At 45.6% G+C, this 23,473-nt stretch overlaps 1 protein-coding gene across 1 annotated transcript in view; it reads left to right on the top strand.

The window, feature by feature from the left end:
• si:ch73-335l21.1 (insulin receptor substrate 1-B) overlaps positions 1-22,209 on the top strand; it is a 37,821-nt gene extending 15,612 nt beyond the window's left edge. The window contains exon 4 of the mRNA XM_068587569.1: positions 21,738-22,209. Within this exon, the coding sequence (XP_068443670.1) occupies positions 21,738-21,745 (8 nt within the window). The 3' untranslated portion in view covers positions 21,746-22,209. The remainder of the gene's footprint in view (positions 1-21,737) is intronic.
• Positions 22,210-23,473: the final 1,264 nt, after the last annotated feature.

Genomic DNA, 23,473 nt, shown 5'->3' with positions numbered 1-23,473 from the left:
GTTATGATGATGTCATGAAGGATAGTATGTAAGCATTGAGGAGGGATAGCCATGCTTATAGACGTGACTATACGAAAATAGTTTTCCTTCGCTTAATCCAAGCTGACAGCTGTGATTGTTCAATGCGGCCACCTACAGGGCTTTCTTTTTTCTGTTCTCATATGAGAAAGCATCCACAGACATCTACTTTATTGTCAGGAAGGGAGGTCAATAAGGCCAGATGATGAATTTTCATTGTATGCAATTTTTTTTTCTACTGTGTGTGGTAATTCTCTGGCGGTGGGGTTCCACCGCAGCTAAACAATGCCTCAACTAGGTCACTGTGAGACGTTTCCTCATAGAAAAACATTCTCTTTGAGCCACTGTCTGCACTAAATTGGCCCGTTAAGAAATAGACGCCTGCAGATAGAGAGGCATTTAAATGGAGATGTGGATTTATATGCATCAGTAAAACACTCAGTAGTCTCACTTAGCTTTCCACAGTGGGGCTCTTGTGATGAATGCATCCTGCCAAGCCTTGTTGTTTATGTAGCCCTGCTAGCTTCCACTTGATTTGTACCGACGGTTCTGTCAGACTTAAACCTCATGGGGTTCTGTGGTTAACATTTCATAGCCTGGCTCCAGAGTTGGATTTAATAAAGAATTTGAGGCATTAGCAAAAATTCATCGAGGGGATCTTGTGGTGAGTGCCGCACCGCTGAGCTCCACAGTTGTTTTTTTATATTCCACACAAGGAAATTAACCATCAGTCTGCATCCATATGTACCCGTTTTTGTTTTTTATTAGGAAGTGGAGGCCTTGTTGGTGGATGCAGACGGTATCGTTAGGTGTACTTTAAACATATAAGCGAGCAGGCTACCACTGTGGGACCATACGGGCTCTGGCTGCTGAGTGTCAGCGGGGCAGCGTGGGGGACAATGTTGCACGTTGGCTGTGAATGTTGAGATGGGGCCAGTGTTTCACTCACACAGCTCTCAAATGCCTCTGTACAGTGCCCCCCCCCCTTCCCCTCCTTTCATCCCTCCATTCCGCCTCCCCCTCTTTCCTCCTCCAATAAATGATCCTTTTGTTCGGGTGTTTTTGCCGCGGTGGGCTGGCAGGCCTCAGCCCCAAGACTAGTGGACTCTCCTGAAAGAGTTTTCCCCTGTCAGCCAGAATTTGTGGTCTTTCCATCGAGCGTTCGTGATTCCTTTCTTAACCTACTTTGCGCTTTATTACTGTCTTTTGTTTTTTTAACTACCTCGCACTTAGTCATTGTACTACAATCTGCGTCCTCGCCCGACATCCACTCTGACAGATTTTTGAGATTCCTTCCCTCCCTTCTGTTCACTACACACTACTTTTTTCACCAAAACGCCTTTCGTCCTACTTCTTTTTCACATTGTGCTTCCCTCATCCTTTAAACGCTTGCAGAGGCACTTAAAAATAGATTTTAGACATTTTCCTTTTACTGCACAGCAGACAGCGACCGGAGGAAGAGACGGACGAAAACAAAAAGCAAACCAATCTATCCGTTTCTACAAACTAAATACAGATTAGAAACGATTAATTATCTTGTCTGCTTGGATCCTGTGTGCTTTTTTTTTTTAAAGAGTTCTGATTGCTGTAATTACAAGGATCTTTTTACCCAACAGGAACCAGCTTGTATAGAAAGAGTGTGTGTGTGTGTGTGTGTGTGTGTGTGTGTGTGTGTGTGTGTGTGTGTGTGTGTGTGTCTCAGGTCTGCATACTTTTGGCACAGAGGGCCAAAGGCTAAATTTGAACATCAGTAGTGGGACATGGGCCAAAAACACTCCTATTTGACACCGGTTATGTAATGTGTAAAGATATCCTCACATGATTTGGAGAATGAGGAAACACAGCGTGATCTATTTCACTCCAAGTAACATCTTTTAAGAAAATCCAATTGAATGCAACAAATGTGACGTGCGTGTGCGTCGGTGCCCCGCGGCAAACACGTTGAGCCTTATGGTAGAAAATACAAGCGCCTCTGTTGATGTGACTGCTTTTTATGACGCCCAGCCAAAGCATGAGGGGCTGTGATGTGGGCATTTCACTTAGCGGTGTAGATCTTTGCGTGCGTGTGAGCGTTTCCCCCCTCATAATGTGCGTCGCCGTGACCTTCAGCAGAACGGAGGGGAAACATTAGTTTATGTAGGGGAAGGGATTTTTCGGGACAAAATGTTAATTAGATTAAATCAGCCACCACTCCCACAAACTCCTCCAGAGAAATCATGTGAGAAAAGTTTATTATCCACGCTTCCAGCTGTCCCTGAACTCTATTTCTTTACCATCTGGAGGAGGATGTGTGTGCCAGCCTCAAAATAACCTGTAGCTCTTTTTAAAACTCCTTCCCTGGGACACACTACATCGAGGAAGGAGCTTCTAATGGGGAGAGACATGAATATTCATTGTGTCAAATTTAGCCTTGATCCATTTGAAAACATTGTTTTTGTTTACAGAAGTGGGAACGTTGACATTTGTTTACTGTTTGCTAATTGGACAAAGTCATGCATAACTGACCAAATAGATCTAAAGTATCTACAGTGTACATATGCATTGGTTAAAAAACTTTAAGTATGTTTTCTTTCATCACTTGTAATGATGCTATACGGATGAATGTTATAAATAGATATTCATAGATTCTTTTTTGGGGCTCAATGCAATGTCTTTCAGGAAAAATGCCAAACATTGTGAGGAATAAAATGCCATATAGTGAGTCGATGTGATTCAAATCTTCTCTCACGGTGTATACTATATATACGCACAATGGTTTATATTTAGATATTAATAATTTGTTCATTTAAGAAGCCGTTTTAGAGATAAAGTAAGTGGATGAAAAATATTTTTTTTAGCTTAATCTGTGGGAAAAAAAGCTTTCCGATGAAGTAACTTTAGCATAGTCATTCAAAAATACTGAAAAATATATCAATTGATATTATTACCATTACAAAGCCCTTTCAAAATACATGTATATCAAATACAATAATACCCAAATGACAACTGAACTTTAACTACATAGAGATAAAGCTATACTGACGGTGACCCTGCCAGCAACATGTCGTTTTATTGGCCTGCTTGGCAGCTGGTTGCTACCTCCTCCAAGGCCGGGTCATGTGTGCCAGGAAGAGGTAAACATACTTGAAGTCAGTCAGTGGAGCAATGTGGAACACACACACACACACACACACACAGACACACACAGACACAGCCAAGTCCTTTTAGCAACCAAGTCCTGTCCGCCATAGGCATTAAACGTGGCGTGTAATTCACTCCCATTCGCCCCGTCAGTCTGTCTGAGGGAGTGCTTCTCTGGGAATAATGGAAATAGAATTATAAAGATTGGAGAAAAAAAAAGAAAATGTAAAGGATGATTCAGGCTTATTACAACTGGGCCTTGGTATCGTTTAACATTGTACTCACCAAAGTACTCGACTAAAGTAATTATCAACAGGAAAAGAAGCCGTCGGATGCAAAGAGACCAACTTGTGTCTCTAAACCACTGAGTTGTGTTAAAACTGAAAGTGAGTGTACTGGATACTTCAATAATGATCAATGTTCAAAGTTAATACCAAAAGATAAACTTCACCTTTCATTTGTTTTACCTCCAAATAAGTTTCTATCTGATAGCAAGAAAAACATTACAACATCTCAGCAATGGATTTGAATTGTCGTTAATTCTAACCAATAGAAATGATGTGTATTTGATCGCGTAATCATTAAACTGGCTGTTTATGTAGACCGAGTACACGTCGTAATAAAACACACATTCATTCCTCTACAAACCACAGTTTTCTTTATGCAGGTGACAGACTTTTATTGTCGGGTGTGTAATCTAGGGCAACGCTAGGTTAGACTAACAACACTCGTAGTGTTATGTAAAACACCACCACGTGGATGGGACATGACCCCCCCCCCCCCCCTCCCCTCCTCTCCTCCCCCTCCCTCCCAACAGGGTGAGGCTCAGGGCAGAGTGTGTGAATGTGTGTGAACGTGCAGTTTTAACCTGGTTTGTGCAGGAATCGGACTCAGCGACGCGAGAGTGCTCCAGCACAGCGACGCACGGCTCCGCTTACGTTCATGCCGAGTGTAAACGCACACAGATGTGGGAGCAGCGGGAGGGAAATTGTGGAGGACAAAACCGTCCGGCACTCTCTCCAATTCACCGCGACCGCTTTGAGATTAAGAGAGACCAACGGCGATGCATTTAGTCAAAGCTGAAGATGAAAGCAACTTCGTAATGTCACATTTTAAATTATTCTTCGCCTCCCGGACTTCAACTGTACGGATGAGATGAGAGGTACAGCCCCGTCTCCTTTATGGTTACATAAGCCATAGGACGATGGAAATTAGCTCAAATGTCTCCGCATCATTAGCCCAATTACAGCGTTACACAACTCGCCACAGAGAGAAGACGCGGGACAACCTGCGAGTTTATTCGAGGACAGCAGAGAAGTCTGGATCCAGTTCCTCCTCTGAGTAAACAAAAGCCATATTTCTGCGCTTGTTTAATATTTTCCCCTCACATTTAGATTTGGAAAATATCACAAAATGGAGGACGGCCTTTTTTTTTTTTTTCTTCCTTTTTTTTTTTTTTTTTTTTGGGAGCGAGTTTGTTTCTGTTAAAGTCGAAGGACATTTGGTTTTCTGGAGTCCGGTCTGCTTTTGTTTGGGTGGTCTGTTCAGGGAGTCACGGAGCTCACGCTGCACATAGCAACAACTCTCTGTTTGGGGTTTTTTTTTCCGGGAGTGTTGAAGGTTGTGTGTTCGTCACCACCACACACGCACGCACGCACGCACACACTTTTATTACAGGGCACGGAAGGCTGAGACGTTTTTTCCCTCTCACTTCAAGCGCAGGCCGCGTGATGAGGTCATCTGCGTGCGCCGCGGCGGCAACATGGACTCATTACCGGCCCTCGCCTCTGTGCAATTAGGCGAAACTGAGGCCTGGAGGAGTAACCTGAGTTGAACGCTGACACACACACACACACACACACACACACACATATATCCACACAGATTTGCGGCGGTTGATTGAGCCGTCGCACACGGAGCTGTCGAAAAAAAAAAAAAAAAAAAGTCCAGGTTCCTCACCGGTTTCCCCTCTCCGTTCCGCTCTCGGCTGCATGCAGAGCCGCTAATAGCTCCACAAATCTCTTTGCCGCCACATCTGGCGCCATCATGGAGAGTTTGACTTTGTGAAAAGCAACGTGCGTAATGTATAATGGCCGCTGTAAACGGGTCCAAATGTGTCCGTTTTTGCTTAGGTAACATTTTTAGGCAACAGTTTGATTTTTAGGGAAATCCTATAAAGTGCACAGGAGCGTCTCTGGAAGCATGCGTCCGCTTCCCGTGACTGTTGCTGCTCTTGACTTTGTGGGAATATTACTCGACGTGTCAGGGAATTAAGCCGTAGCAGGACTGGTCTGAGTACTATGCTCATGAATTTGGAGGCTTATCGGAGGCCACGGCGGCTTTTGTTCCAGCGCGGCAGCGTTGTTTACGATGGCATTCATCCCTCCGACGAAGAGCGGCTCTACGGCCGTTAGAAAGTCCTCTACCTGAAATGTGCTTTTGCCCGAACTTGATTTCCCCGGAGTCCTTCCCGTCAGCGCATCGTCGGAGTGAATGAAAAGGTTGCGTTGATTCATGCGGTCGTAACAAACTATCAGTTTACATTCAGTTCCTCTCAGTGATGGACGACACGACCTCAATCCGTCGCACAAAATCGACCGTGTGTGTGTGTGTCCTCGCGGTGGGAATTTCAGTTTACTGACAGAAATTTTAAGACGGACCAGTGTTGTGCTTAGTGTTACTGTCTTTCGCTTTGGTAGACTTCTCTGTTCGGGGAAATCCAAACGAAACAACTCCTCAGTAACGATGGAGTCAAAGCTGTCATTTAAAGCAGGAACTCACTCGTTCCTTCAGAGCGGAGAGACGTTGGGACTTGTTTGCGTAAGTGTGAGAGAGTAGGTGTGTGTCCATATGTCTATATGTGTGTGTTTTTCTTTCAGATATTGCCCGAGGTCCACTCTGCCACATACATCATCTTCCATTGACTAAGGGGGGACAGGAAATGGGTGGTTTGGTTCAGCACAATGAATAGAGACTAAATCTCTAATGTGTGTGTCTGTGTGTGTGTGCGATATGTAGTCTAGTGCACTTGTTGAACCTCCCTACACCATCTGTAAGCAAACCGTTGAACTGAGCCGTCTCTATATCTCACTGTCTTCCATATTTGGATGGAAATGTATTTCTCTCTTTGTAGATTGCGTAATATTTACCGTCCCCTCTGCATATATTTGCCCCCATACTGTAACTAATTTCCTCATTACGCGCATCAAAGGGCCTTTTCATGAAGGCTTGTTGACACTCGAACTTTGAAGCCGGACACGCCGGAAAGCACAGATAATGGACGAGAATGCTTTTCACTGCTTTTTTTACGGAGCAAAGTGATGAGTCATTGGGGGAGAGCGAAGGCCGGAGGAGAGGTACGTTCGAGGTGAAGTGGAGAAGATAAGGGTGTCGGGAATTATCCGTCTGAATTAAGGTGGTGTAAGAATAAGCTTAGTTCAACACAGAGGTCTTTAATATTATACAAGTAAAAAGTTGTGTGTGTGTGTGTGTGTGTGTTCCAGTAATTCCACACGGCCAATAAGGATCAGATCTTGTTTCCGGTAATGTAACAGACACATACTCAACTCCACTATATCACTTACAAAGGCACGTACACACACACACACACAGACACACAGACACACAGACACACACACACACACACACACAGACACACAGACACACACACACACACACACACACACTTGCCCGCTCCATCAATGTTTTATCGCTTGTTGTGTTCAAACTAAAACTTAAACACAGACGGACACAGCGAGGTATTCGACGGTGAGGCGTTCATGAGAAACTGGAGCTACTTTGAAGAAAACAACCGCGAGGATAAAGATAACCGCTGCTCTTTGAGCCCAGCCCATATTGGATTTTTACGGCTGATAACAAAATTCGTATTTAAAGGTCCGAGAGGTTCATCTGCTGATTATTTTATGGGTTGTTCTGACTTGTTGTTCGGTCTGTGACGTCTTTTTTTTCCCATTTCTGCTCAATCAACACATCATGACTAAATGTGCTCCTTGTATATTTTACAATTTTTTTAAAATCTGTTTTAAAGATAAACTAAATTAACATGAGCAGCAAAGGCAACAGTACGTTTCCTTGGAAGGAAAATAAGTATCACAAAGCACAAAAAACAGAAATATACTTACCTTGGGACAAGAAAAAATTAGACTTTGTAAAAAAAAAAAGACACCATATGAAACTTAAAAAATAGAACTATATAATATAACACAGTAAAATATATTATTATCTATAACACTGGCTGTCTGACTGAGATTTATTACAACGATTTTATGTATTTGTGGGCATTTTCTGCAAGCGACCTGTTATTGCGAAGACATTTGAGCTGCTCGTGAGGGGAAAAAATCCCCTCACAAATATCTGACTAGTCAGACTAACAAATCGTAAGAAGATTGACCGGCGCGTGACAAAATGTACCCGCATCTTAGCACACTCTCAAATCCCTGTCAGCTGTAGATTATTTTCTCTCTGGCTTTCTAAAATGAATCAAAAGTCTCAATTGGAGTAGTTTTGTATGATCTTTGGTTAATTTATTTACAGATTAATGGCTCTTTTTCATCAGTAAATCCCTCACTTACCCACCAGCCTATTAAGGATTTAAGCACCTTGCTCAAGGGCTTCTCACCAGGATCTCTATCAGGGTCCATGTGTGACTGTGTGTGTCTGTGTGTGTCCTTGTGTGCGTCTGTGTGTATGTTTCTGGTGAGCCGCCCGGCTGAGCGAATGGTAATTAAGTAGTAAAACTGAGGCTAATGACTCAGTACTCTAGTCATGTTTTGATTGACTAGTGCCTTATTTACATGCATTTGGCAAACACACACACACACACACACACACACACACACACACACACACACACACACACACACACACACACAGCATCAGGAGAATGAATTGTATTGGCAGCTTGGTCAGGCAATGAGGCGCCGTGTGTGTGTGTGTGTGTGTGTGTGTGTGTGTGTGTGTGTGTGTGTGTGTGTGTGTGTGTGTGTGTGTGTGTGTGTGTGTGCCTTGAAGACTGCAACCATCGGACTTGTCATTAGATGTGACAGAAAAGCATTTGATTACCTGAGCACGTCTGCTCTCTTTAGTTACATTACAAAGTGAATAATGTACATGAAAACACACACACACACACACACACACACACACACACACACACAGTGTCGAAGCCGTACTGCTCTAAATAAGAAAAGCTGAGACAGATCATCCAAGCCAATCACCTTTCAGGAAGCAGGGATCAGCCAAAAGCCCCTTAACTAATGGCCAAAGTTACCTTCACCGACCTGGCTCACACACACACACACACACACACACACACACACACACACACACACCCCTCCTGTCCCTTTTGTCAACACTGTTTTGCTCTTTCTGTCTTGAACAAAGCCCCTCTGCCCCGCCATGCCTCTCTCTCTCTCCTCCGCTCTCCAAACCTGTCTTTCTTCTCTCTTCCTGTCTTTTCTCTCTCTCTCTCTTTCTTTCTTGCTGCAGACTTTTTGTTCGCTCTTCTTTACTTTCACACCAGACCCTTTTTTTCTTTTCCTCTCATAATCACGTTCCACAAATTAAGCAGCTTTCAGCTGCTGGTGTGAGCCGGGGTTTTGTGTATAAGAGGTTTTCTAAATGAATGAATGAATGAATGAATGAATGACAGTCTTGGATAATGTACAGAGCCCGTCTGCATTTAGAGATGACCGCCATGTTTGTTTTTTTGCTCATGTCTGCATTGCAGAATCAATACCCTGTGTACTTAGCCGAGTTTGAGTGATGGATGTGTATCGCTTCGACAATTTGTGAACGTGTCGGTGCATTTTTGAAGTTGCCCTCAAAGGGACAGTTTGACATTTTCGGAAAAAAATAGGCTCAATTAATTTCTTGTCGGGACACGAAACGGTTGATTCCTCATTCCTGAGATAGTGCCGCGCATCGAAACCTTGTTACATTCCTGAAGGGGAATATGAATGTGAGTTGATCATCAAAGCCTGGATATCGGTGCCAAATTTCCTGGCAATCCATCGAGCACTTGTTGGGATGTTTCAGTCTGCACCGACCGGTTACGTTGACATGAACTCACTTTACTGTACGTATTCTTCTCTGTGAGTGTGTTGGTATGTGTGTGTGTGTGCTTGGCAGCGTGCCAGCCCCCTGTGCGAGTGTGATCCTGGCTACAGAGCGCTGATTGTGCGCTGTGGTATGGGATGTATGCCGGGTTTGGAGAAGCGTCGGGTGCTGCCGAAAAGAACTGAGCAGCCACCCACCAACCTACTGGGGTTACTGAGGCCACAGAGGAGGAGGAGGAGGAGGAGGAGGAAGAGGAGGGAGTTTTTCGCACACACTCCTTCTTATTTGTCCGCTTTTTTACCCCTCCTTCTTCCTCACACACTCTCTCCCTGGAAAACATCCAAGTTTCCCTTTTCGCTGGCCGTTCTTCTCCCTCCGTGTTTGTTTCCCGGCCTCTTTTTCTTCTCCGTCTGTCGCCCCTATAAATGTACTTTCCCCCCCCCTCTCCCCCTCCCGCCCCCCTTTTCTTTTGGCACACCAGCTCTGCTCAGTCTCAGGTGATTGTCTTGACACCGCCAAAGTGTTTCTCCCCATGTCTCCACCATGATCTGTGTGTGTCTGACTGTGTGCGTTTCATTGGATTTGGGGCAACGGCATCGCTCAGCTGCTCCCTCTCTAACTGGGTTTGTCTGTAAAGAGCTTAGCGCCGGTGGGCGTAGGTGAGCCCTAAGCTGATTACCGTCTACTAACGAGCCACTTCTCCTATGGAGGCCGCGCGCGCGTGTGTGTGTGTGTGTGTGTGTGTGAGTGTGAGTGTTTGCGCTTGTCTTTTCTCTTGTTTGTTTATGCGGCCGCGTGTGGTTTCAGTAACAGGTTAGCGTGCGTTGCGTCTTGAGCCGTGCGTAGGCCGGACGGTTCAGGTGGAGGAGGTCAGAGTTGATCCCGGGGGCAGCTGAAGTGCTGACGGGCACGACGGGGTTGAACATCCAGCTAAGACTCCTGCAGAGAGGTCAAGCTATTCTCAGAGGAGCGGCCATCAAATCTCTTTCTTTCCCACAGGGGCTTTGGCCTGCGAGGCCGTGCCGCTACTCGGTCGCCCAATTAAGCCATTTGAGACCAGGCGACTTGTCGAATAACCCTTCGCCTTTTGAGACGAAGGTGGCACTTTGCAATGAAATAAAGAAAGGGCACAAAACAGCAGGGCTGTACCAAGTCAAACTCCAAGTTATCGGTTTAGGCCGATGCTCCAAATGTTGAGTATTACTGGTGTTATTTTGAGGAATTATCAGTATATTATTGATGGTTTCCGCCCAATTACAGCAGTCAAACACCCAACACTTAACTGGAACAGCGTACATGTCAAGTTTCATATCTTCCCGACAAAATACTGCAGTATGCACTTCTGACATGCACGTCTTTCACATGTTTACTGCTTCACGTTCGCCTTGAGTGTAACTCATATAGCTTGCAGATATAACCAGATATATTTATTTTCTGCAGGGGATTACATTTGCTAATGACAGTTGTTATTCATTCATAACTCCTTAGCTGATTTAAAATGTGTGGAAAAGAAGAAATAAAACGTAATTGCAACCAAAAAGAATGCTGACCAATCGGACCAGATTTTGAAACCGCTTAGTTTGCGTGCAGGCGTTCATAATTACCATCGTCATGATGGTTGAAGTTCAAAGAGTCAAAGGTTTTGGGTTTATGGTGGCAATAATCTGGTGTCGACATGCGGTTCCTTTTATTTATTCAAGTGTGAAGTAAGAAGTGAAAATGCAAACTCAACCTTTTTTTTTTCCTCCGTAGCGTTAGCCAACAGATCTTGCAGCATGGGACTCTGAGGACTTTCTGCAAAGTGGAAGTTTATAAATTGTGTGTTTCTACTTAGAAACTGCGATGCATGAGGACATCGTTTAAACATATGGATTGCTCAACTCTTGACGGCCTGGAGGGACGCAGTAGACTAAACACACACAGCCCACATTTCAGTTACCTAATCCTGACACATGGACCAGGGTCCACGTTCTCTGCAGCTCTGTTCAGCGGCATCAGGAAGCCAAATTGACAAAGAGTCAAGAATTTCATTTCACGAGAGAACATTTTCCAACCCAGACACACGTGGACAGAGAGATTTCAGTTGAAACCCCCCCCCCCCCCGACTGTTCCCCGCGTGCAAACCCGGCATGCCGGGCCCCACATCAGGACACCTTCCGCAGCCGAGATCGTGGCCGCCGTCTCTGTGGTGATGTGAGAGAAAGAACAAACAGCTCCTCGACCCGCCTCGTGGTGCTCGTCAGTGCGGATCGGATGAAGGAGCTGCGATGTTTGCTCGCCGCTGCCATTATTGGACTGAGAACGGTCGTTAACCTTTAGAGTGCTGCCTCACCTCGGCGTCACCTCGGCGTCAGCACCCTGCACCGGGCCTCAGTGGCAGAACTCCCTGTGCTTGGCGGGGCTTTCTTTATTGAAGTGATTACATTGTGAGGAGTGGGTTGCACGCGAACACGTGGGCTTTCTCGCTGGAAATTGATTTATTACATTAGGAGACCTTTGTACCTTGTATTGCACAGCCGCTAGCACATTTAGCCAATAGTTCATTTGTGTTTGCGTTAGAATTGGTCGAGACTGAATAAATAAGTATATAAGTATTAAAGTATTCAATACTTGACAGTATAATTGGTGGTTCGCCGATCAATTTCACGCAAAAGTGAACAAAAAGCAGGATTGGACCGCGAAACGTGACGGCTGTCGCTAATGTTAGCCGATGCGGACGCTAAATCCTTTTCGCTTCATTGAAAACGCTGTTTCCGGGTTATTGATACCCAAAATATTCACAGTGTTGAACAAGTATGTTTCCAACTTGACCTTTTTGAACCTAACAAAATATTCTAGTCATCTTAAGACACGCCGCTGGTCTCTGGAAGTTAAGCTAGGCCACTGCCGTTAGTTCGCCGAGCATACTAGCAATTATAGCTAACGTTAAAATAGACAAATAAGTGGTTCAGTACACTCCTTACATTTTCAAGGCCTAAAGCAACATCCTCCAAACACTTAAAAGGCTTTTATTAGACAACCACACGCACCGTTTACAGCTAGTTCCAGTTGAACTGCTCGAGCCGGCAGCTACGGTTAACACAATCAGGTAGTGCGACTGATTCTGCAGCCGATGAGAATAAATACCAACGGCGGCGACATGTGAATTAACCTCTTGGCTCTGGTTGGAATATTATCATTATTAAGGCCAATTTCTTTTTTTGTATGCTCCGCGGAAACTGCATGTTCTGTTTCTGTCGTCTGACAGGCAGCATCTCTGGAATCTACAATTACAGCCCCCGCACCGACTGCACCTCCGCACAGCCGCTAAGACGATGTGCTTCTGCGCCGCACGGCGCCTAACCGGAGCATTAAAAGAAGCCCGAACGAGCGGGGAGAGGAAATGAAACGCGCCCGACTCTCCTGCCTGCTTATTAGTCATACGCGGTCCAGAACAAACAAGTCAAAAATAACATGCGGGAAGCGGTTGGGGAGGGGTGGCATCTGTGCAGGCGCCCGGTGCGTTTACCCCCGCTGTCCCCGCTGAATTTCATTTGCCGTGTAATGAAATTGTTTGTATTCATGGCCGGTTGTGAGTCAAGAGGAGCTGAAAGAAACATGAGTTTTTGCTTGCACGTGTTTCCCCAGTTGTGTGGGACTGGGTGTTTGCGTGTCGTCAACACGTGTTTGTTAGAGTACAGCAGAATATGAATATGAATCGTCACCTCCTGTCCAAAACAACACAAACGCACACAGAGAGGGATCGGCCCTGCGTCACCGTGCCGCTCATCTACGCGCCGCGGGGACGTCATATCTACGTCGGGGTCTGACTTAAATGGAAACAGTGAAAAAATACTTGTGTGCGTTCACGTTTTCTTTTGTATCTCTTGTCCAGTCACACACTGTAGTAATGTCCTTGTGCGGTCGTGACCTCGAGCAGCGTGTCCTGTTGTTGTGCTATCTGACACTTACATTTACGTGAGGTCACTTTAACTGTTTTTTTTTGTTTTTTTTAAAAATCTGATGTTATTTTCTTGTTTCCAGCCGTCTTCAATCTGTCAAAACCAGCTCCTTAAAGGAGCCCATTTGCTACAAATCACATGTACTTAACGCAGTGGAAGGTTTTGCAAGCCGGTGGGAAGACCGTAAGCGTTTCACCCTCCATAGTGTCGCCGGAGTAAAGAAGGGAATAAAAGGACAAAAGATTTGACACGGGGCCGAAAAGTCCTGTATCAAACAGTTTCGCGCAAACTAAACCTAATAAATGAAGAAGAGGGATTCGAGTAATGTCGAGGAGGCTCAAAACAGGATGGCGAGGAAGGCGGAGAAGGAAAGGACTCTTGTTAAATGTGTTTTTTTTCCCCCCGTGGAGATGAAGTGAGAGCGAGGAGCGTCGCTGGCGGAGCCTTCCAGAAGGTCCGTAGATAAATATTTGCGGTGCATGTTGGCCTAGTCTGGCTATCGAACCAGTCAGCCACACATTGACTTACGCACACACACACACACACACACACACACACACCTACACTCATAGTAGTCGGATGGATATTGTGTTAAAACACACATACAGTCGTAGTCACAGTTACGGCCGGTAATAGAGCTACGTGGAGCAACTTCAAACGGAAGAGGGAAGATTTTGTGTGCGCGTGCAGTACGAAGGGGGCAGAGGTGTCTCTATTAATAATTACACAATTTATCATGAGACTGGAGGCCAGAAGCTGGCACGAGGACACACACACACACACACACGCACACAGAGGCACTCCGAGACACAGATTGGCATCAGTTTGTAAACACGCAGGAAAAAGATTTCCAAATGCAAACTAGATTCCCCGCTGTCGGCCCCTCTTCGTTTTAATGATCCGGAGGTTTGTCAATTGCTCTTTGCACCGTCTGGTGCTGCAGAAACAGGGTGGATCTAGTTTAGTCGGTAAGTGACGACCACATGTATTATTTACCGTCCCGTCCGAGCGGAAGAAGGAAGCTTTTAATTGATCCGGGCGAAAGACTCCGCGACTACCGAGCCGATGTCGGCGTGAAGCAGATGTGACCGAAAGCTACTTTTGTTTGGAGTTTGCGGAGTTTTGAATTCATAATCACTCTGAAACGACAACAGGACCATAAGAAGTGCATTATTAAACGTTGTGGTGTATAATGTTCGGTGGAAGCAGATGGTAATAATATGGAGGGGGAATTAGCTGCAAGCTAACTCTCATAAGATTAGTTATTAGTAGTATAATATAATTTTGCGTTGGATCTCACTGGGTTTGTGTTGGATATGATTTGTGAACAGTGAATGGCGGACTCCGCCACAATAAAAACTGCTATCTAGAGAGTAATTACAGTATAAAGTAAATACAATGTATGGCTACTTTACACAACATGGTGTCCAGAGTTTGATTTAATATATATATACATCTTAGAAATGTGGCTTTCTGACTGTAGTGCAGAACGTTGTGTGAAGTTTAACTTAAACAGAAGACACGTACCTCTATTTGCAGTTACACTCGGGGACATTGCCATTAGCTCCAGAGACCGCGAGGTTTAATTTTACTTTTAGAGGACAAAATCTGATTTATTTCGACTGGATGATTACGAGAAACTTGTTGAGCTCCAGGAAATGAACCTTTTTTATTTTTAAAGCGGATTTTTTTTTTTTCGCCCGGGGCCTGAGAGCGCAGGCAGAATGTTTCGTTTAAGCTGGAGCGGTGAAGCAACCTGTAATTTTGCAAATGAAGGAAACTTATTGAAACGTGTGTCCGCCGCAGCTGTGCTGCTGGTGTCTCATAAAACCCCGCGAGGGGTTGGGCACGGCACGAGGACAAAGATATCTATCCATCTCAAACATGAGAAAACCTTGTTACTTTAACGAGGGCGTGTCGGAAGGCGTCGACGTTTGAGTAGTGAGGAATTTTTATCTCGCTCGAACTGGAAGTTTTACCGTTTTTCGACTTTCAAAAAAAAAAAAAAGACAGTCTGATAAGAAACAAAAGAAGTGTCCCACTGACTGTTATTTGAATCATGCACCAAGTGAAGCAAGACGAGAAGACAAAATGTCTCAACAGCAGCTCCGTCGCTCAACTTCTCCAAGATGGTGCAACAGCTTCTTGTGTTTCGGTCTGTTTGTCCGTCTCCGTCAGAGACCCGCGGCGAGTTGGCGCTCTGGAAAAAAGCCTTACTCAGAACCGAGGACCCCACCTGCTTTTGCTATTACTCTATATATCACTTCACTGGAGACGCCGCCTACGCGTGTCAGTGTGTGTGTGTCTGTGTGTGTGTGTGTGTGTGTGTACTGGAGAGCCTTCCACATTGGGAGAAAGTGGCAGAACTGGTGGAGCGACACGACACGCGGAGCCGGAGAGAGAAATCGGTGGCCTGAGTCAGCAAATACTGGAAATGTGTGCAAGAGACAGAGATTGAATGAGAAAACATTCCCCCTCACCCCCCCCCCAAAAAAAAAACCCTTCAGTCCTCTTGGCGTTAGCGCCGCGTGTCCCGTCCAGGGACAGGACGTCCCATGTCAGATTTCAGTACAGTAGCCAGTTTCTGTGGCACAAGGTCGCCCTCGTTTGATACGCTATATTTACAACCGCTGAAGGAAGTCTCTTCTCAAACCAGGCTCAACTTTTACACCTTTATTATTTATTTATTTTTCACGGTTTGCACCAGCGTCGGTTCATCTTTTCAACCTCAAGGTGCTCGTTTGACTTTTGGACCGACGTGCGAAATATTTTTGCTTACAATAGACTCACTTTTGAGTCGCTGGCACTTTAAACCCAATTGCTGTCCTATCTGAGGCATATTTAGGTTAATATGCAGCAAAGAAGCAACTAAGCCTGATTGCAGGTGACACATTTTCCATGGTGCGCTAAATACATTTTCATTGTGTGTGTGTGTGTGTGTGTGTGTATAACAATATTATAAACCTGAATATTTGGTGTATTTGACATCAACCATCAATCGCATATCATGTTACATGATACATGTTTACATGTTTATGACAGCTGACTTAATCGTTTCAGCCCTAATAAATAGTGTTGTACCTGCAGACCACACACACACACACACACACACACACACACACACACACACACACACACACACACACACACACACACACACACACACACACACACACACACACATGGGCCAATGTAGAGTTCAGTAAACTCTCCAGCAGCTCTTCGTTTGTTGTTCTTAAAATCACAAAAGTCTTCTGGCTGTCGACAGCCAGGTATGTGAAGCCCGACGCGCTTCCCCAGGATTACGAACGCACCCTGCATGTTCAGAACTTTGTCCGAGGGTGATCTAAAAATACTCGGCCGCACGTGGGCGGTGAACGTGGTTCTCCCACATACATCCGCGCTCTTTCCCCCCCCCCTATTTTTTTGTTTTTCCCCCCACTCAGCACTGCCGCTCTGCCTCTGTCTGCCTCTTCCTGTCCCCACACATTCCAGCTCCTCTGTGTGGCATAACACACCCACTCAGTCTCTCCCACTGTGTCGCTGCATAATGAAACCCGCCTGCAGACTCTCACACTTGGAATAATTACACAATCACGCCAACGAAAACACAGACAGAAATTGCAACATTTAATGAGTTGGAGCGTCTAATATGTCGAGCAAAAAATTGCTTTCGGACTCGACTAGATCCCCGACTCCTCCCACCTCCTCGAGATTTCGTAACCCCTTGTCATCGCCTCGTCGGTCCAGCCTCAGCAACCGCAGACCCGCGAGCACACCGTCGCACGTCTAAACAAATGACGCGCGTATTTGTGCACGTGCGCGCACACACACCTGGGTAACAGGTTGTTTCGGAGCGCTTGTAGCTGCAGCGAGCGTGACTGACAGCAGCAGCGTTTAAGGCAGGCGGGATAGAGAGAGAGAGAGAGAGAGTGTGTGTGTGTGTGTGTGTGTGTGTGTGTGTGTGTGTGTGTGTGAAAGTGCATTAAGCGCACGCAGCATCCGTCTTTCAAACGCCACACTGCCTGCTCTCCGCTGCCAACTGCTTAGTGTAATGTATGGAACGGCTCGGCGTGGAGGGGAAATGTGCTGCGTTCACGGTTCTCATAATGGGGGCATTTGAAACAATAAAAAAAGCTTCCTGTCGGACAATTCATCGGTGGTATTAAGGGATTGGTGTTGTCGCCATAATTTTCCGCGAAGAATGACATTATCAAAGGCGAGCACGCGCAAGGATTCAAGCATGTGTTGTCGTTACGCAACATGGGTGACACAACAAAATGCATTTGTCGTCCGCTCGCTACATTAGCCTGGATAATTTAATGTCAGATCCAGTAAAACACTGGTACCGTGACACTGTACACACTGATACACACACGATACAAGTATTGCGTTGATACGCAAGTGAAAACATGTCGTGCGACAAAACAAAAATCAGTCGTGCAGCCATGTGCATCAGGAGCAATCAATAAAACAATTCCCTATGCGATATGGCCGACATCTTAAGATTACAAATTTGACACTGTCCGTCAATTTTTTGACCATAATACTGCAAGAACGGAGCCACAGACCTCCCATTGCCGGGTTAGCCTCATTATTTTTCTCTGCGCCTGGACATTAGCCAGACTGGGTGGTGGAACAGATCCTGGTTTAGTTCTCGACCGCTTTCAGTGGCGTGCACGCTGCGTTCTCCAACGATGTCGAGTTTATCCGGTCATATCCCGTAAGCGCTCCAACAATAAAAAAATTAAAAAAAGACAACAAATTAAAACAAAACTGTATCAAAATGAATGGGAGCTACTCGCCGCCGCATGCGGCTGCTTCGTCGTTGCTTCCCAGAAACCCCACGCGAAGCTCTTCTCCCCTTTTTTTGGGGGGATTGTCTCTTATTGCTTTCCACATTTATTCCAAACACACTGCCGCCGGTGTTTCTACGAAAACAAACAAAAAAGGGCTTCATGTTTCCCTGGAAAGACGCGTCTGATCCACGCCAGTTGAGAGCAAGCGAGTGTAGAAAATGTGGAAGTTTTGGTCACAGATTCACTTCATTAAAGGTTGACTCTGGATTGGTGGAGCGACAGTGGAGACGCATGCCGACAAGGAATTCTTTGCAAATGTGTCACTGATAATTGGAACCACAAAACATGCATTCTTAATGTGGGACGGCCCACTCAGTCGCAATGTTTTCCCGGATATATTTTTCCCCAGCTGTCTCCAGATCTGCACCAGTGGAGCGTCATCAAACCGGTTGAACGTATTCTCTCTGAATCAGCGTCCTTGACAATCAAAAAGAGAAAATATGAAAGCTTGCACTCTTCGCCTCTCCCATCCCATAAAAAGAAGTCTGAGTATCAAACCCTCGTTCCCTGCAGACTTTAAAGAGGTTGCAGCTTGCTTCTTCTTCTCTTTTTTTTTTGGACGAGGCTGCAGATTCCTGTTCATGGCGGATTACTTACTGTGAAAAGTGTCCGTTATGGTCGAGTCCAATTTTAGCCCAACGTCACAAACCGCAAATTGGCTCTCAGCGGGGGGGGGGGCTTCGTAATCAGTACAAGAAACGACACCTTCTGTCCATAAAGGTCAGAGGTCAGGGTTGGCGTCAAAGCTGCCGCCTCGGCGCCGGGGAGGAATCGGGTATCTTGCGCGTAAAGAAGACGTCTCCGCGGGTTTCGACGCCAGCTCTCGTGGAGCTTGGAGACAAATCTCTCACACCACACATTTTTGGACGCAAAGCACAGATTGATGCGTCTAAGGAGTAGCAAAAAGAGGAGATGTAGTGATAAACACAGCGGGGATTCCCGGTCATTCATCTCTTCCCGTGTGAAGTCAAGTCCAGCGAAAGCATGCAGGTTGACGGAGTACACTGCTGTTTTTGTTCTCTCCGCAGCTTCTGTTTCCATTTACTGGAACTGATGAATCGAATAAATCCAGTGTCGGTCTCTCCTTTTTTAAAAAAAAATAAAACATGATTTAACTCAAACTGACTAAGGGACCAGTGGACTCGGTGACTCACATCACATTGCTACGACCAGCTCCGTGTCTTGTGGGAGCCGGGGCGGCGTGGAAATGACAGACTGACACTCGATTTACGACCAGAGAACACGGTGGCTTTCAATTTTAGACTGTACTCGATTGAGACATCACAAAGACCCAGACTCTCCTAATTACACACACACACACAGGCGCACACACACACACGCACACACACACACAGGCGGCTGGAGAATAGTTACTGGCGAGACACAGACTGCGGAGGCAGATCGCCCTGTCTAACCTCTTGATTTAAACAGTCTGGCAGAGAAAAGGGAAAGAGAAGCACACGATCCTCACCGCGGTCATTATTCCATCGATCGGCCCGCAGATGGAGAAACGATGCGAGGAAATGAACCAGATCGATGGACAAACCACCGCGGGAGGGTCAGACTCGTGGAAGGAGAAGCGATGGAGTTGGGGGAGGGGGGGGGGGAATAAGAAGGCACTATTGGAGGAGAGTGGAAACATTTGTCGTTGCATAAAAGAGGGTGCATGTGCATTAGGATGAGGCATTGGAGAGTTGTTTCCCTCTATAATTTCCCATGTCTGTGTTTGGTGAAAGGTCATCATTAAGTGAATGTCATCCGCATAATTATAGGCTCTTGCTCTCGTGTCCTTTTTTTTGTGTGTGCGTGGTTTCATGTGTGCGTGTGTGTGTGTGTGTGTGTCCATGGCACTGCATCAGTGCGTGTCCGGGCTGTCTCCTCCGGTCCCTCTGGTTGGCCGGCTTGATTGTTTGTGTTGCTGTTTTTCGAAGCCGCTCGTCGACGGAACGGGCGAGCCTCCCTCGCCGCTGCGCTCTGGTTTTGGGCCGTCACGGCTTTGGCCGGCTGGCGGGCACCGTCTGTGCCGAGGGGGGCTAAATATAGCTCACTGCACCAGGAAGAGGACCAACTGGAGGGAGAGAGAGGGGGGGAGAGAGAGAGAGGGAGGGGCATAAATATAGAGTACCCCTCATGCAATTAGGGAGTCAAGCGCTGCTGGGAAATTTTGGGGCAGGAGACACGGGGAACTCTCTCAACCTGTTCTCTGTGCTCTCTGTCGCGCATTCGTTAATTTGGCTTGAGGCGGCCCGAGTGCCTTTGGTGTGAGTCATCATCATCACGTCTGACAGCGTAACCCAGTTTAAAGGGCACCGACGAATGTTGGTAGCCGGAGTCGTGAGCCTGCGAACCCCTCGACGAACTCCACTATTTAGCTTCTTTTTTTTTAAAAATTAAAACATTGTAATATACGAAATATGACTTTGCAGGCGCTGACGAAGCAATTGCACCGTGTGCAATAATCATTATGAACCAACCAGAACAACTACGTTAATAAACATTCTCAATGGCCACCCATCTTGCGCGTCACGCCGGAGGAAACGGGTCTAACAAAATGTGTGTCAGCCGGTTTATTCTGCATCTCTTAATTCTGTTTTCTGATCGGTCGGTTCGGTCGTAAAAAAGAAACACAGAATCGTAAATCCTTGGCGTGACTCAAGGCCCCCTGCACGTGGGTCATAGGTGATGGAGACGGTGTCAACACCAACATCGTCATCAGTCTTGCGCTGTGGCATGTTTATAGTCGCGCACAGATGCTATGAGTATGTATTACTTCACCTCCAAGTTGTGGAACCACATATGAGGACGCAAAGCAAAAAACTCTTGTCATGTGTTGAAAGGATGTCGTGAGGCGTTCAGTTGTCCTCCATGAAAAGGAGCCGCCTGTCTGGAAATATTATGTCATATGATCACAATGCAATCTAGCCCCTTTTTTTGTTTTTTTTTGGACTCGAAGACGAACGATTTCACGGACGATTGGGAACTTTGTTTTTCCCCAAAATAAATCGATCGGGGCTTTTGGGGATGAGTCAAATTTGCGAATGCATTCAGAGCACGTTGACATCTGTCATCGGCCGGTCGTGTCTCACAGTGCCACCATTCAGATCTCGCCCGGTTTCTCTCGCAATTATCAACTTTTCGCCGGGGACAGCCCCAAGAATCACGCAGCGCATAAGGGCCGTGGAAAAAAAAGAGGAGCAGATGGCTGCCCGACGCCATGTGATTCGTCTGCTCTCTCTGCTCTGGAGCAGAATCATCATTAAGTCTGCATTCCCGCTAATCCTATCAACTGTGCAAACGAGGCCAGGAAAGACTCTGATTCGCTGGTGGCACACTGTAGTGACGTTTTCCCGGCAATGTACACCTGTATGTGACGTGAGGAGCTGAAATTGCCACACAAAAGCCCACGAAAAAGGATTTCTGGGTCTGTTTTCCCTCGCTGCGTCTTCACTTTCTCCTTCCCCCGCTGTTCCCTTTTACTGCTGTCTTCCTTTCTTAATCTGAGAGTCTTTTTCCAGCTTGTTTGGCTTCATTGTTTATTCCCGTTGTTCGTTTTAGGGTCACTGTGTTCCTAAGATGGTATGCAGACACTGATAACTTACATTAAATATTATAATACCTCGATAAGCAAGAGACACTGTACATGTCATAATATGTATTTCTTCATATCTGGGTTATTGTATATTCTGCATCTCACCAAACAATGATCTTTTTCTCTCTTCAGAGTGCTGATGTCAGTGCGTCGTCCTTTGGGAAACAATCTGGTGCCACTGAGAGAGCTTCAAAGCTTTGCCCGTTGCTTCTGTGACGACCAATCACATGGAGGGAGCAGCTGGATCGGACACGCCCCCTGAAGCACTTTGACAGACTGATGGAAAACTTTTTCTTTGATTTTTATCTCGTTGGTTGTGGAATCCAACAGAGACATTTGTGCCAAATGACATTCTTGAAAAGCTATTTGCTGCTCTCGTTCCTTGAGTGAAAGCCAATCAGAGAAGGGTACAAAAAAAAAAAAATGGAGATTGATGGTTTATTTTTATTTTTTTCCCCAGGAGAAAAATTCTAATCATTAAGGTGGATATTGAGTTTATGAATAAGACAGTTAATAGAATTATATATCTGCTCAAAAAGTGCCTCGTTTTCAGATTGTAGCCATTTTACAAAAAACTAACTGAAGTTTTGATGTTTTTTTTTTGGGGGGGGGGGGGGGGGGGGTTGTGCTTGATTTGATGTAGTTACAAAAAAATGCAGCAAAAGAAGGGGTAGCGTTGGTGTGAGCTTCTGCTGCGTTCATGTCCTGTAGTTTGATTCTGGTGTTTACAACTTGCCAGTTGAAGAGTTGGTCCTGCGAGGGCTGAAACTACTGCGCATGGTCAATATAACACTATATCCGTGAAATGTACCTCTGTGTCGATGGGTTTAACATTCATAAGTACGACTTGGGTGAAGTCGGAAACTGGAAAACACAATAAATCTGATACGACACGAATGCAGCATTTTTCCGCTAACGTCAATAACGATAATGGTACGAGCCAATCTGCTGGCCTTCCCGTCTACTGTGAGAACTATTAGCATAGCCTGTGTTAGCGTTTGACTCGTTGTGACCCGTGCTGCTCTTATTCTGTCTTTTTATCTCTCCGTTAACTTTTTTAACAAAGCCATACACCGAAAGTATTAAACCCACAGGATTGAAAGAAAAGGCACTGTAGCAGGGGATATAGTAGCTTGCTAGTTAGCTTAAGTCAGCGAGGTCAAATTAACATATAAGCATCGTGCCAGCATCCTGCTGACCACAGCTCAGGTTAAGACCCCTGATACAGAGCCACGGTATCCCATTAGTGCTATTAGCTCCAGACACTTGTGTCTCATTTAATCCACTTTGTCTCAGGATGCAAAATAACCTTAGGTACAAACAGCGGAGGATAGAGACCCTATCAATAGCCATGCTAATGCTAGCTTTGTGGCGGTCGGCACACAGCTTTTAGCACAGAAAAAGGGGTCTCACCGTTTTCAATTCTGTCCGTACGAAATAACAAACGGATCTGCTAATTTGTTCTCAGCTATTTTATACATTAGGGTACCAAACTGTTTCAGAGTATACACTTTTACATTTTTAAAATTGAAATTGAAAGTGCTCTGACCTTAAATCCTTCTTCAACACTCTGTTTCTATCTCCTTCCCTCCTTTCTGTCTTTTGCTTAGCTCTTACTTTAATCTCCGCTATGCATCAGCACTTAAGTGCCTGTCTGTCCCTTTTACCCGTCTGTCTCTCTACCCCTTCTTAGCAGCTAGTACTAATAGGGCTGTCCTAGCAGAATATAATATCAAGTCTATTTTTGTGTCTATTTTTGTCTCTTTTGGCTGTACAGTTCTCGTGAAATGGTTTGTTCGGTGTGACAATGATCTGTCAGATGACTTGACTGAAAGCCATGGCCCTAATCGGAGGAGATTTGGACTGTT

This window comes from Clinocottus analis, unplaced genomic scaffold, assembly GCF_023055335.1.
Source record: "Clinocottus analis isolate CAN_PGR_092001 unplaced genomic scaffold, fCliAna1.0.p SCAF_21, whole genome shotgun sequence".
Classification (NCBI taxonomy): Eukaryota; Metazoa; Chordata; class Actinopteri; order Perciformes; family Cottidae; genus Clinocottus; species Clinocottus analis.
This window is presented reverse-complemented; position numbering and strand designations above follow the sequence as displayed.